The sequence below is a fragment of the Branchiostoma belcheri genome, unplaced genomic scaffold (assembly GCF_001625305.1).
Source record: "Branchiostoma belcheri isolate BF01 breed outbred unplaced genomic scaffold, Haploidv18h27 scaffold109, whole genome shotgun sequence".
NCBI classification, from domain to species: domain Eukaryota; kingdom Metazoa; phylum Chordata; class Leptocardii; order Amphioxiformes; family Branchiostomatidae; genus Branchiostoma; species Branchiostoma belcheri.
Genome location: NW_017802480.1, coordinates 420,755 through 433,760, shown reverse-complemented (window position 1 = coordinate 433,760; position 13,006 = coordinate 420,755). Strand labels below are relative to the sequence as shown.

The window sequence follows — 13,006 nt, the reverse complement described above, 5'->3', positions numbered from 1 at the left end:
GACATGTGTTTTACACGAAGTACTCGTTTGGATTTTCCGGTGGACCATTTGGTGAAGTAGGTAAAGATGGGGCACTTGGTGACCTTGGACTTCGGACCATGTCCTTGATGGTATCAATGAGCGTCTTCTTCTTCCTTGTTTGGAGCAGAGATGCGGGCACCTTGTCTTTACACCGTTTGCAGACAGGACGACTATCACAGGCGTAGAACTTTTCACTGTAGTCAGAGGTAATGACAGTACAGAATCAGATTAGATATTAATGATTACGACTCCAATGAGGTATATCTTACTCTTACATGTGCATTCTTGATAGTATGGATAATACAAATCTAACGTGTGAGTCTTGGTAATCTAATAACATTACATGCCTTGATATTAATAGGATATCTAGACATATATATGTATCAAGAACTTGTCAGTTTGCATATTATGAAGTGGTATACATGTAATTGAAATATATTTTTCATGGCATACTTTTTCTGTATTATTTACATAGCTAACACTTATTCTATAGTGTATGCACGTAAGTTACAAGGGTAGTTGTTACACTATAGTAAATTATGTATTGTTAAATAAGAGGGTAGTAGTGTTGAATTTATACTTACTCCAGTTTGATGTTTTGGTTGCACATGGCACAGGAGAAATGCTTTCTGCACCATGTCTTGTTCATCGCACAGATAACTGGAAAGGAAACGCACAAACAAGTCTTTGAACAAGTCTTTGAACAAGTCTTTGAACTCAAAACCATGCAGCATGTTGCACTTCATATATCTGAATAGATTGATCATTATTTCAGAACATTGAAAATGTAGAAAGGTATCGGAATTTTCCTTACCTTCGTCCGTTATTGGCTGGTCACAGGCATAGCAGAAGTCACTGAATAGCTGCAAAACCATACATAACAAAAGTTAAACATTATGCAAAAACGCTTACACAGATAGTCACATGACATATCTTATATCCTCGTATGATATAAATTTAAGAAACTATACAGGAAGACAACAGTTGTGATATACAAAGCGGCATACCTCGTGGAAGTGTGGTTCGCAATAGGCTTTCCCGCCATGCTCGTAGTGTGGAAGTCCAACCGTTTTGAATGGTATGCCGCACCTCGCACACCGGAAGTGCTGTAACAAACTTAATCATCAGCTAGAGGAATCAAGTGATGTATCAGTTCATAGATTTTAGATATAAATCTCATGAAAGGAACCTACTATACTGTAGTTAGAGAGTGTCCATACATTTGTGGAAGCACTACAGCAGTGTTCTAGTAATGGTAGTGATATATATATGTTTCACTGCCGTGTTCTTTCTCACAAGTACTCAGTGCTAAGCAGTGCCTCGATCGAGGATCAAACAATGGTTGCTGTCAGGTACCTACCTGTGCATGCCAGTATCGCCCCATTGCAACAATCATCATTCCGGTGATCTCCTCTCTAAGGAAACAATATTCAAGGATAGAGTTATCATAAACAAAAAGTAATAATCATTTCAGGTACCATTAGATGGAGACGTAGCAAAATAGAGTTTACACTGGGATGAGAAAATCCAAAAGTACCTTTTAGTTTATGCTGGTATAATAATATCTGTATTGACCTTTTGACATTGGTCTTGACACTGTTGGTTAGAAACTACTCTAAAAGAAAGGGAGAACTTTTTGATATCCGTCTTACCCGCAGACCCAGCAAGTGTTAAAGATCTTATCATCGTCATCTGTCGGAGGCTTTTTAGGTGTTTCATCTGGTTTGTCTTCAACATCAGGTTTCGGTGACCTGCGGGGACAAAGTATTCAGTAAACACGTAGACAATTTCGTCCAGTTGGAAAGTCAATATAATCTGGATCCTTAGAGATATAAAGAGATATGAAGTGGTTTACATAGACTTACGTAGCATCCTTTGGAGCCTGCAGGGGTTCTTCTGTAATTAAGTCAAAGAGTGTTAGTGTCAAGTAAAAGCGTCTAATTAGAATTGTTTAAGTGTTAAAATGAATCAAATTAATGTAAAAAAATGAGCACTGAAATTACAGTAGTAAACATCTGTTGATACAGTTTACTCACCCTTCTTGTCTTCTTTTTTCCTAAAAGAAAAAAAGAAAGATAAATATTTATTTCAACAAACGTAGTAGCATCAGAATAACATGCAAGAAATTGCTACCACTGGACTTACCATAAGATCAAGCACACAGATTGTTGTACATAGGAGCAAGAGTTGAACCCACACAATTTCTTGCTCCGGGTAAACATGTCAATTCCTTTTAAAGTTAAAGATTTGTTTCACTTAATCCAGAACTGTTACTCAGTCCAGGAAGAGAGTTTTTATATCTAATTGTCATGGTTTGTACAAGAAATATGAACACTTACGACATGCATGTCTGGTGAAGGATGAGACCGTTGAAGTTCACGACGACATCAGAATCCTTGAGAACTTTGTTGCACTTCACACAGGTCTCCTCCAAGGGCTTTATCTTCTCCCATATCGGCTCTTCCTCCTTGTCTTTTTCATCGGAAGGTTTCTCTAAATCTCTAGATGAAGGAACAGATAAAACGACGATTCATTTTCCACATCCATAGTTGTATGATCTCATTTATGAGATATTGATATTCTTTTTTTGCAAAAGGTTGACAATGCAGAAGGAAACTGGACTTACTTTAATTTTGGCGGCAGCTTTGGGCGAACATCTGGATCATCCACCAGCGGAGACGGTGCATCATCTTCAGGCTTCTTCTCCAGAATCGGTGAGCTGAATACTTCACTTGGGTCTTCCTGTGGTGCCTTTTCGGTATCCTTGAACCACGGAGACCATGCTTCGTCAGGATCTTTAGTTGGTTCTTCTGCATCTGATGGTTCCTGCTCTGGATCTTCCTTTGCAGCAAAGTTCTCAATTACGGTCGAAAAACTCTCATCGGGAGAAGTGGGAGATGTTAAGAATGAGGGTGAGTCTGGTACTGCTTCTTCACTTTTGGGAGCCTCATCCTTATTTTCGTCTTCTTGGGCGGGCGTTGGTTCTCCTTCTTGATCTGACTTTGGGCCATCGTCACTCTTAGACTTCATTCGTTTCTTAAACGAATTTCGGAGTTTAGACAAGTTCCGTGGGAAGTTAATCTTCTTCTTTTCGGGTTTAGTCGGTGCCTCATTTGGACTGTCGATGTTTTCTTCATTGTCTTGACTCGGCCCCGGTGTCGCCATGTCCTCCGGATCGGCTGCCTTTGGGATGACAGGTTCTTCTGGTGCCTCGTCACTTGGTTTCTTCTGTACGTGAGGCGTGAGTTCCTTTTCGCTGTCAGATAACAGCCCATCTTTCAGACCTCGAAGTTTAGAAAGAAGTGGCTTGCTTTGCTTCTTAGAATGAGGGGCATCAGGCTCTTGAGGCGAAGATGGTGTGTCTACATCTCTGTCAATATCTTCTGGCTCATCTGGTTTATCCTCATCTGGTACTTTAGGGGATTTTACCTTCTTTGCCTTAGACAGAAGGGACTTGAGTGGATTTTTAGGATGGGGAGCATCAAGCTCCTGGGGCGAAGTCGGTGTCTCATAATCTTTGTCAATATTTTCCGGGTCATCTGTAATTTCTGGTTTATCATCAGTTGGTGTTTTAGGTGATTTTGCCTTCTTTGCCTTAGAAAGGAGGGACTTAAGTGGATTTTTAGGATGGGGAGCATCAGGATCTTTCGGCGAAGATGGCGTGTCTTCTGTCTCAATATTTTCTGGGTCATCTGTTATTTCAGGTTTATCCTCATCTGGTGATTTAGGCGATTTACTTCTCGTTGGCAACGTTGCTTTAGAAAGAAGGGACTTGAGTGGATTTTTAGGATGAGGAGCATCAGGCTGTTGAGGCGAAGATGGCGTGTCTTCTGTCTCAATATTTTCTGGGTCATCTGTCATTTCAGGTTTATCCTCATCTGGTGATTTAGGCGATTTACTTCTCGTTGGCAACGTTGCTTTAGAAAGAAGGGACTTGAGTGGATTTTTAGGATGAGGAGCATCAGGCTGTTGAGGCGAAGTCGGTGTGTCAACGTCTTCGTCAATAATTTCTGGCTCATCTGTGATTTCTGGTTTATCCTCATCTGTAGATTTAGGTGCTTTACGTCTCGTAGCCTTATCCTTTAGGGATTTGCCCAATGCCTTCAGACGATCCCGACCTGCTTTGAATGAATCTGATCTCTTTTTTGGTTTGACGGGTGCAAGTTCGTCCGGAACGATTCCTTCCTCGTCCTCTTTCGGAGCATCATCGTCGCTCCCCTTGCATGGAGCATTCAAGACATCATCCGGGCTGCTGAAGATGTCGTCCAAATTTGTCTGAAGTGGCGGTCTACTCTTGAAACTTTCAGGATCTTCATCAGGGATGACGAAAATATCATCTACGTCTGTCTGCAGTGGTGACTCATCTGAGAAATTAATCTCTGGATATTTGTGCTCATCCACCGGAGATGACAGCTGGCTCTTCTTCACGGGTAGAGGAGGTGGTGCAGCCTGTTCGTCGGCTATGATCGGTTCAACCTCATCTGTCGGGGCAGTTTCCTTTTTGCTTTTGGTCCGCCTTGGGGGTAGTGGTGGTGCCAGTTCTGTTGGTACACTTTCTGTCGGCTCTGATATCTGTTGTTCTTCGAGCTTTGGTTCATCTTTCGCCTCCTCTTCTGTAGGTTTTTCCTCAGCATCTTCCTCTTCTTTAGGTTTTTCAGGCTCGGCCTCCACCGGTTTGTCTTCTGTGGTGTCAGGTTCTTTCTCTTCCTCTGTAGTCTCTTCCTTTCGTGGAACAGGTTCTTCAATCGTCTGAGGCTTAATCTCCTCTTCCTTGTCCGGTTCTAGTTCTTCTTGCAGCTGTGATGGCGTTGGTGTTTCAGGTTCAGGTTCGATTTGTTCCGGCTCTTTCTTCACCTCCTCTGGCTGCGGTGTAGCTGGTTCAACCGTCACCGGAGTCACGTCCTCCTTCTCGTCCGGTTTTGGGGGCTCCGCTTCCTCTTGTGGCTGTGGTGGTGCAGCTTGTACAGGCTCCTGAACAACTATCTTTTCTTCAGGCTGTGGTGCAACTGGTGTAACCGCAACCGGTTTCACTTCCTCCTTCTCCTCTGGTTTAGGAGGCTCCTCTTTCTCCTGTGGCGGTGGTGGAGCAGCCTTCTCTGGCTCCTGCTCCTGTACTGTTTCTGGTTCTTTCTTCTCCTCCTTCGGTGGTGGCGTTGATTCCGCTTTGACAGGCTCCTCGTCTTCTTTCGGTATGGGCGCATCTTTTTTGTGCCGGGGCGGTGGTGTTGGCATCTTCATCGGTACCTCCTCGGGTTCTTCTTTGGGAGTTTCTGGTGCCTTCTCCTCTTTCCTCTGAGGTGGTGGTGACATGGATCTGTCCTCTCTCTTTCTCCTTGGTGGTGGCTCTACCGTTTCTGGCTCCTCCTTTTCTTGAGTTGGATCTGGTACCTTCTGCGGTGCCTTCCTCTTTGTTTCAGGAGACTCGACTTCGTTGTCCGATGAGATGTCATGCGTTAGTCCGTCTTTGAGCTTCTTGAGTTTGGAAAGAAGTTTGCTTGGTTTCCTTGACCGCGGACTGGTGGGACGATTCTCCTTTGCTGATGGAGGCGCAGCAAACACAGGTTCATCCTCTATCTTTTCTGGAATCTGCGGTGCTGGTGGCTTAGCCTGTACAGGTTCAGCCTGTACAGGTTGGACATTCTCAAGAAAAACTGGTGGCTCTTGAGGTTGCGGTGGCTCAGCTTTCACAGGCTTATCATCAGACTTCTTTCGTGATTTTGATGCCTTATCTTTTACTGGCTTCTTGTCCTTGGTCTTCTTCTTTGTAGGTTCGTCTGTAGGCTCTTTAGTCTTGGACGATTTTCTTGTCTTCGGTGATGGTGTCTTTGGGGCTTTCTTCTCTTTAGTTGATTTCGGTTTTGGAGAAGGCGGAGCTGCCTTATCTTCGGAAGGCTTTTCCACTGTAGGAGGCACTTCTGACGGTTTTTGTTCCGGAGGTATTTCCTTGGTAGGTTCTTTTTTCGGCTTTGCTGTATCCTTGGGCTGCTCTGGCTCTGACTCCTTGGCAGGCTTAGCTGGTGCAGGCTCAGTTTTGGGCTGCTCGGTCACCTTGGCAGGCTCGGCTGGTACAGGCTCATCTTTCGGCTTTTCGGTCACCTTGGAAGGCTCAACTGGAGCAGGCTCTTCTTTTGGCTGCTCTGTCGCCTTCGGAGTCTCTTCTTTTGGCTTATCTGTCTTCTCGGCAGGCTTAGATTCTGCTGGCTCATCTTTGGGAGGCTCAGTTTTATCCAAAAGTCCCTGTAACGACTTGACTGCTGGCGACGGTTCCTCCTTTTTAGTTGGAATAGTTTCGCTCGGAGCAGTCTTCGGGCTTTTGTCCTTAGGCTTGGTTCCATCGGCGGGTTTTGGCGCATACTTAGGTTTAGCTACTGGTGTTTTCCTATCTTTCGGACGACCAAAAACGTAGTCAAGAATTGAACCTAAAGTATCTGATTCTTCTTGTGGGTTCGACACGTTACCACCGTTCTGGGAAAAAAAGAAAATGATCATCATCAGTAAGTTGACACACTGAAGCAATTTCAGGGTTTAGAATGTATTCAGACAGATATCTGAGATGCAATCCGACACTCATCTTATCTGCCCCAAGTCCCACAAAAATGTGTCTCCATTCTAGTAGAATACGACATGGATCAGACTGATATCTATTAACAAGGAAGATGCCAGACGACACATTACAAACATGGGCAGGACAGCAATACAAATACAGATTATACACAGACACTAAGGTTCTATCCTACAGTGCACGACCCAGTATTGTTATATTGTGTTATAAACGCCACCTACAAACTAAGTAAGAACAAGACAACGCCAAAGCTTGCCGTTTTACAACACTTTATAAATATAATAAGAAAGTGTGAATTGTTTGTAATACGTCTGTTTATTTGTGGTAAAAGGCAAGCCTTCGCACCCTGTCACACTTGAACACAGATCTACATGTACATCAATTAATACTACAGATATGGGGATTGCCTGGTATGTAGGACCTTTGTGGTGACTGTACTTGTGATTGCAGATGTGCATTTACCTTATCATCGTTTGGCTTCTTTTTCTTCCTAGGACATGGAGGGGTCAACGCCACATCCTCAAACTCCATTGGAACTATTCCAAACACGAGCATTGGGTTCTTGAGAGGTGCACTGTTAACCTTTGGCTTTGATCCTCCATTCTCTTTGTTGTTGCTTTTTGCTTTGTCTTCGGGTTTCTTGCTTGCGTTTTTCTCTTCGCCATCCTTTTGTTTCTTGTCCTTCTCTGTTGGCTTGTCGATTGGGAGGGTTGTAGGCCGTTTACGTGTACTCTTAGTTCTTGGTGGTGGTGTCGGTGCTGGCTCGTCTTTGTCACCTGGCACTCTTGCTGGTAGCGGCGTCTTTGGCGTCTGTCCCTCTGACAGGTTTGGCGATTGGTCACTAGGCTGATCTTCAGGTGATGACTGTGTCTTGTTGTCTTTGTCCGGTATCAGTTTCTTTAACATGCGGCCGAGGACGCCTTCAGATGGTTTCTCTTCTGTGCTTGGCGGGTTGTCTTCTGTCTTGTCAGGTTGTGTATCTGAAGATGATTTCTGGTCACGGCCTTCGTTTTCTGTTGACTTACTGTCTTCTTTGCTTGGGTTTTCGTCTGTATCTTTTGGTTTTAGTTTGCTTAACAAGTTGTCCAGCAGACCTGGTTTTTCATCCTTGTCTACATCAGTTTTGGGTGCGTTATCTTGTTTTGTTGATGAATAATTTTCGGCAGGCTGTTTTCCACCGCTGTCTTCTGTGCTTGGGTTTTCATCTGTATCTTTCTGTTTTAGTTTGTTTAGTAAGTTGTCGAGCAGACCTGGTTTTTCATTCTTGTCATCCCCATCATTTTTAGGTGCACTATTTTGTTTTGTTGATTGATCTTTTTCGACGGGCTGTTTTTCGCTGCTTTCGTCTTTGCTTGGACTCTCTTCTGGGTCTGTTGCTTTGGGTTTTAGTTTGTTTAACAAGTTGTCAAACAGTCCTGGTTTGTCACCATTGTTTTCTTCAGTTTTAGGTGCAGAGGCATTAGGAGTTTTAAGATCTGTGGCAGTTGTTCCTGGTTTCTTTTGATTTGTTGAGGAATCTTCTTTGGTCGGCAGCTTTTCATTAACGTCGTCTTTCCCAGCGTTTTCTTCCGGATCGGTTGTCTTGGGTTTTAGTTTGTTCAACAAGCTGTCAAGCAGGCCCGGTTTCTCGGCATTGTCCTCTTCATCTTTAGGTGCAGTTTTCGGATCGTTGGCACCAGTTCCTGGCTTCTTTTTATCTTGGCCTTTTTTGTTCTTCAACAAGTTACCAAAGAAGCCATCATCCTCTGGTGCAGTTGTTGGGTCACCTTTGGGTGCAGTGGTGCTCTTCGTGCTGGAACTTGGTTGCTTTCTTCTCTTCGATCCATTGGAGGGTTGGCTTGGCGCTGTATTTGAGGGTGCTGCATCATCCTTTTGCACTGGCTTGGATGATTCCTTTTTGCCAGGTTTCTGAGACCTCGGTGGTGGTATCGGTGCTGGGTCTGTTTTAGGAGGCACGTAATCGTCTTCAGGTTCAACTTCTTCATCATCAGGTAAAGGACTCAGCGGTCTTTCTCCATTAAAGCCAGGTTCATGTCCGATGCCACTTTCCGCCTGTGATCTATTGTCTTCAGGACTACTCGTTCCCTCTGCAGTGCCTGGTGGTTCATCCTGTGGCAAAGCGCTTAGCTTTTCGTAAAATGATGTTGGGTCCGTTGGTATGCTGTTCGTCGGCTGAGGATCTTGTGTCTTGTCAGGCTTAGGTTTCTTTGCTTTCTTGGGCTTCGGACTTGGTGACAGTGGTACTCCTTCGTCGGAATAAAGAGGTTCTACTTCATCACTACTCTCTCCTTTGGCATCTTCGTTGTTTATGGTCGCTGGTGGTCGCTTCTTCTTAGATTTGCTTGGTTTCCTTGGTCTGCCTACACTATTCAGGGGTTCGACTTCGTCGCTGCTGTCGGTGTCCACCTGGTCATCACTTCGTCTTGGTGGAAGTGGTTTTGTGAAGGTGTTTTGTTTGCCAACGCTTGTGCCATCGTCGGAGTCTGATATTACACCTGAAAGACGATGTTTTAGGATGAGTGTTTTGCTGTGTAGATAGCCAAGGAAGACAGATTATTGTATTTGAATGTGTAAGAAGCTGTTGACGAAATCGAAAACAAAACTTATGTTAGCGATAGGAGCCTTGCCTCGGAGAGAGTTAAAAACAAAATTGTACGAATTTATAACAGAGACTAAGTTAGAGTTAGAGTGCATGTGTATGATTATGTGTGTGCGTGTCTGCACTTTCCAAATAGGCATTCTTAATATTTCGGGTTTTTTTAAGCGACCCCATGTAGTGTTCTACTTGTCTCCATGTTTGTTTTTGTTTTCCTCTGGTGAGCCCACCTGACTCAGACGACATTGTCGGATCACTGTCCCGCCAGAAGTCCTCTTCCTTGATAATTTCCAGTTCTGTTCCTGTGTCCTCGAGTAACAGAAGAAATTCCTTGGCTCTTCTCAAGCGTTCTTCGTCCGTCAGTGGTACGCTAGTTTCCTCTTCAACTTCGTCCTCCAACGGTTTGCTCTCCGGCTGTTCAACGAAAAGAGCATTTTCAGTGTTCACCTCAAATGCTTCCTTTTCTGTCGTTACCAAGGGGCGACATGTGGGTAGGGTCTGGCAATTTTGGCCTTAATCTGTTTACCCAGGCGCATCCTCCAGCCCAGTACTCAATTATACGTTAGTCTTAATCGTTGCAAAAGACTGAATAACAGAGCCAGGGTGGTCTTTTGCCAGTATATCTTGCGTTGGTGTACCCTATAGTCAGTTACACTAGTGTTGGTAATATTTCTTGACAGGCATATGTAATTAGGACGCATAAACTCACAACTGCCATTAAGAATGACCTTTCTGTATGCTGATAACATCAGCAACAGATACGCGGGTCTAAACGAGGAGTGTTGAATAATTGATGTTAAGTCCATCATAAATGACACTTTCCGGACAACAGTCAAAACAGGGTAATACAATACCTCAGCTCCAACGAAGTACTTAGCCATAATTCACCGTGACATTTTTCATGTGCCCTTTGGGGACCCAGAGTCCAAAACAACCCACCTGGCCACATTCTATATTTCCAACAATGGAGTGACCTCGATTTTAATAGAATAGCAACACCTGCTTGAAATTTGGGCTATTAAAAGCAGGTGTCGTTGTTGATATGTCAACATTTATCAATAACTCAAATGACAATGCCAGTATTCGAGGTATTACACAAATTTGTGCACCACTACCATCCAAACTTGCGACGGAGGGCAATATTTGTTTATAGACCATTGAAGCATACTAGGGTTGTTTACCTGCCTTTGCAGCGTTTGGACAATTGGATGTTGAACTAGTTACTGATCCAATTGCACACACAAATACCTGGACTGGTATTTGAGCCAGTAGAATGTCTATCACATGCGATAGGTATAGAAGTTACGTTGATCAACAGCACCAACGTAACATCAACTCTAGGGATACAAAACGTTGTATTTTTAACTGCCCCCTAATCCTCGAGCTTTATAGTGTGTTATAAACCGATAAAGACATAAGTCTCTTCTGAGCCATTCAGAATCCACCTGATTCAAAGGACTAACAGACAAAGACGACGTTATATCTGCACACTAAAGTGGGACCATAAAGAAAGCTGTTATGTGTTAGATGTACAGGGACCCTGATACCAGTGCAAATGATAAGGTAGAGTTATGATTTACAATATTATAGATTTGAAAGAGAGATACATGTGCGCATTCTAAAACATGCGCATCTAATATATGATTCTATGCAAGAATGATGTAACGGAAAAAACGGAAAGTGAAAGGTAAATGTTACATTTTGTAGAATACAATGGTGGGTGGATGGGTGGGTGGGTAGGTGTCGTTTCCCTCATATCAACAACATATTCTTAATGTAAACGTAATGATACAACATATCGAAACATAGATATACACCCTGAATACGTACTGCACGGTAGATGTTATATTGCATGTACAAACACATTGTTAAACCACATGGCCCATTTCTTCCCAACAGTATTGGATGGGAACAAATATACAATCATAAAAGCATACCAAAACATAAGTATACTGCAAAATAATTGCTGGCAACCAATAGATATAGTTAATGAACAAACATGGCAGTGAAAATAGCGACCTCTCAATGCAAGATGGAACTAGTTACAGTGACTGCAATCTCCCAAGGTCGCAGAATTGCGCCAGTAGAGCAAGTTTCCTCGATAATTGTTCCCACACCACATATTAACGTATAAGATCCCATAGATTTCAACCATACATACATACAACCTACCAGATTTTATACTGCGTCTCTTTCTGACGTAAAAGCAGTGACCTGTACTGCACGTTGCCGCCCAAAAACTATGGTCTCGGTGACACTGACAGAACAGGACTACCAAGTAGGAGAGACGCACAAGATAATCTCCAGCGAACTATGACTCGAACTCTGACACACACCCGGCCGGTTTTGCCGCCTTGTCAGAGCGTTGGGCTTTGTTGTTGGATCCAATTTATTGGAGAAACCATTACCATACCCCCCTCCCAATACACTTGTCACAATTGCTTTAACATATAATGTACAATGAAAACATGATATCTGACACGATGTTTTTATCTACTAGGAGTTAATGAAGATGACACATTTTATCTGACAAGTCTTTGTTCCCATACAGTATTACTCCATATGCATTGCCAGATGTATATATGATCATTAGCGTGACCTTGTATAAGTGTTATAAACCAGATGTAAACTATCTTACTCTAAATAATCGGTCTCTACCCTAACGATGCAGACAATGAATATAAGTGTGTAACCCTATGCCCTGTGTAACCGTCTTAAGTGTACATTGTACACAAAGACATCTACAGCGAAGCCCACAGTGTGCCCTAACTCAGAGATGTTATTAAAAAGCTCTTACCACTGCAGCGATGGCTTCAACGGGAGTGATGCCGCCGAAATCCATTCTGTAAACAGTCTATTGCCAGCACAGGTCGATGAAAACTCCGATGGTCCCGTGTCTCGTGTTAGAACTGGGAGGGAAAAGTGGCCGCCATTTCACTCTTTCCCCCGAGGCTAGTGCTTAAACGTTGGGAACAGGAGGAGTCGGTCAACAGAACAGTTTGGTCATGCACCAATACCTCTGCAGTTTGATCTCAAACTGCAACGGATTCAAATCTAGACGACTGCTTTAACAAGCACAGATTGAAACGCTTTGGTATAGTTGGTGATATTGTATGCTACTTTTTGCGACCATATTGCAGATGAGTAAGTATGATTAAAGAGCAGGGGCGGAATCTGATTGGTCACAACTGCGTGTGACGTGAGCGCTGTACGTTGTTTGGGTTACAATGCCATGCTTGTTTTCAGCTGTTCAATCCATCAACCTGTATCTTGTTTGTTTCGAGCTGTTGTTTCTTGTTGTTTGGGACAATATCTCTTTGATAGTTGCCAACGTCATAATCAGCATAATGTCCTCTATTCATAGCAATATCATATCATATTCGGGGGGTTACTTTTTGGCGCGCATATTGCAATGAATCAGGTCAACTCCCAAAGGGTGTGGCCAACATTTCAATTTACCTTATCCATAATTATAAATTATCAGTCATATTCATCGTTGTATTATAGCTGTGAATATTTCTGTGAATCACTTTGGTTTTGTTAATTGGAATGTATGTAGTATCGCACAGTATCGTGCCCTTGTTTATGTTTGTAATTTGTAAGCGCTGTGAACTTTGACCCCTTCTTAATTGTCACTTGCCGCCATTGTTGTTTTGAAGTGGCCAAACAGGTCCCTGCCGATTATGTCATTATGTCCTCTGCAGCTTTTCTACCTCCTAACCTGTCCTTATGACACCTTTTTACCACTTAGAGCTAAATGGCAAAACGTAGTCGCACTGACTGAGCCCTATATCATATTGTGCTGTGGTCAATACTCTGAAGATATG

General features: G+C 43.2%; 1 protein-coding gene across 1 annotated transcript; it reads right to left on the bottom strand.

The window, feature by feature from the left end:
- On the bottom strand, positions 1 to 12,339 carry LOC109480958 (titin-like). Its single transcript, XM_019783418.1, has 13 exons — positions 11,977 to 12,339; positions 9,410 to 9,593; positions 7,046 to 9,078; positions 2,648 to 6,486; positions 2,361 to 2,522; positions 2,058 to 2,077; positions 1,887 to 1,917; positions 1,674 to 1,772; positions 1,382 to 1,436; positions 1,029 to 1,127; positions 836 to 884; positions 606 to 681; positions 1 to 215 (listed from the first exon to the last, which is right to left on the bottom strand). The coding sequence occupies exons 1-13, from the start codon at positions 12,019 to 12,021 to the stop codon at positions 11 to 13; spliced, it is 6,897 nt and encodes a 2,298-aa protein (XP_019638977.1). The 5' UTR covers positions 12,022 to 12,339; the 3' UTR covers positions 1 to 10.
- Positions 12,340 to 13,006: the final 667 nt, after the last annotated feature.

Bases quoted from the DNA above. Each gene is read 5' to 3' on its own strand.
- LOC109480958 (XM_019783418.1), bottom strand. From the start codon at position 12,021: ATGGATTTCGGCGGCATCACTCCCGTTGAAGCCATCGCTGCAGTG. The intron at 682-835 runs GTAAGGAAAATT...TTTCCTTTCCAG, and splicing joins CCAGCCAATAACGGACGAAG to TTATCTGTGCGATGAACAAG. The intron at 216-605 runs GTAAGTATAAAT...CTCTGACTACAG, and splicing joins AACCAAAACATCAAACTGGA to TGAAAAGTTCTACGCCTGTG.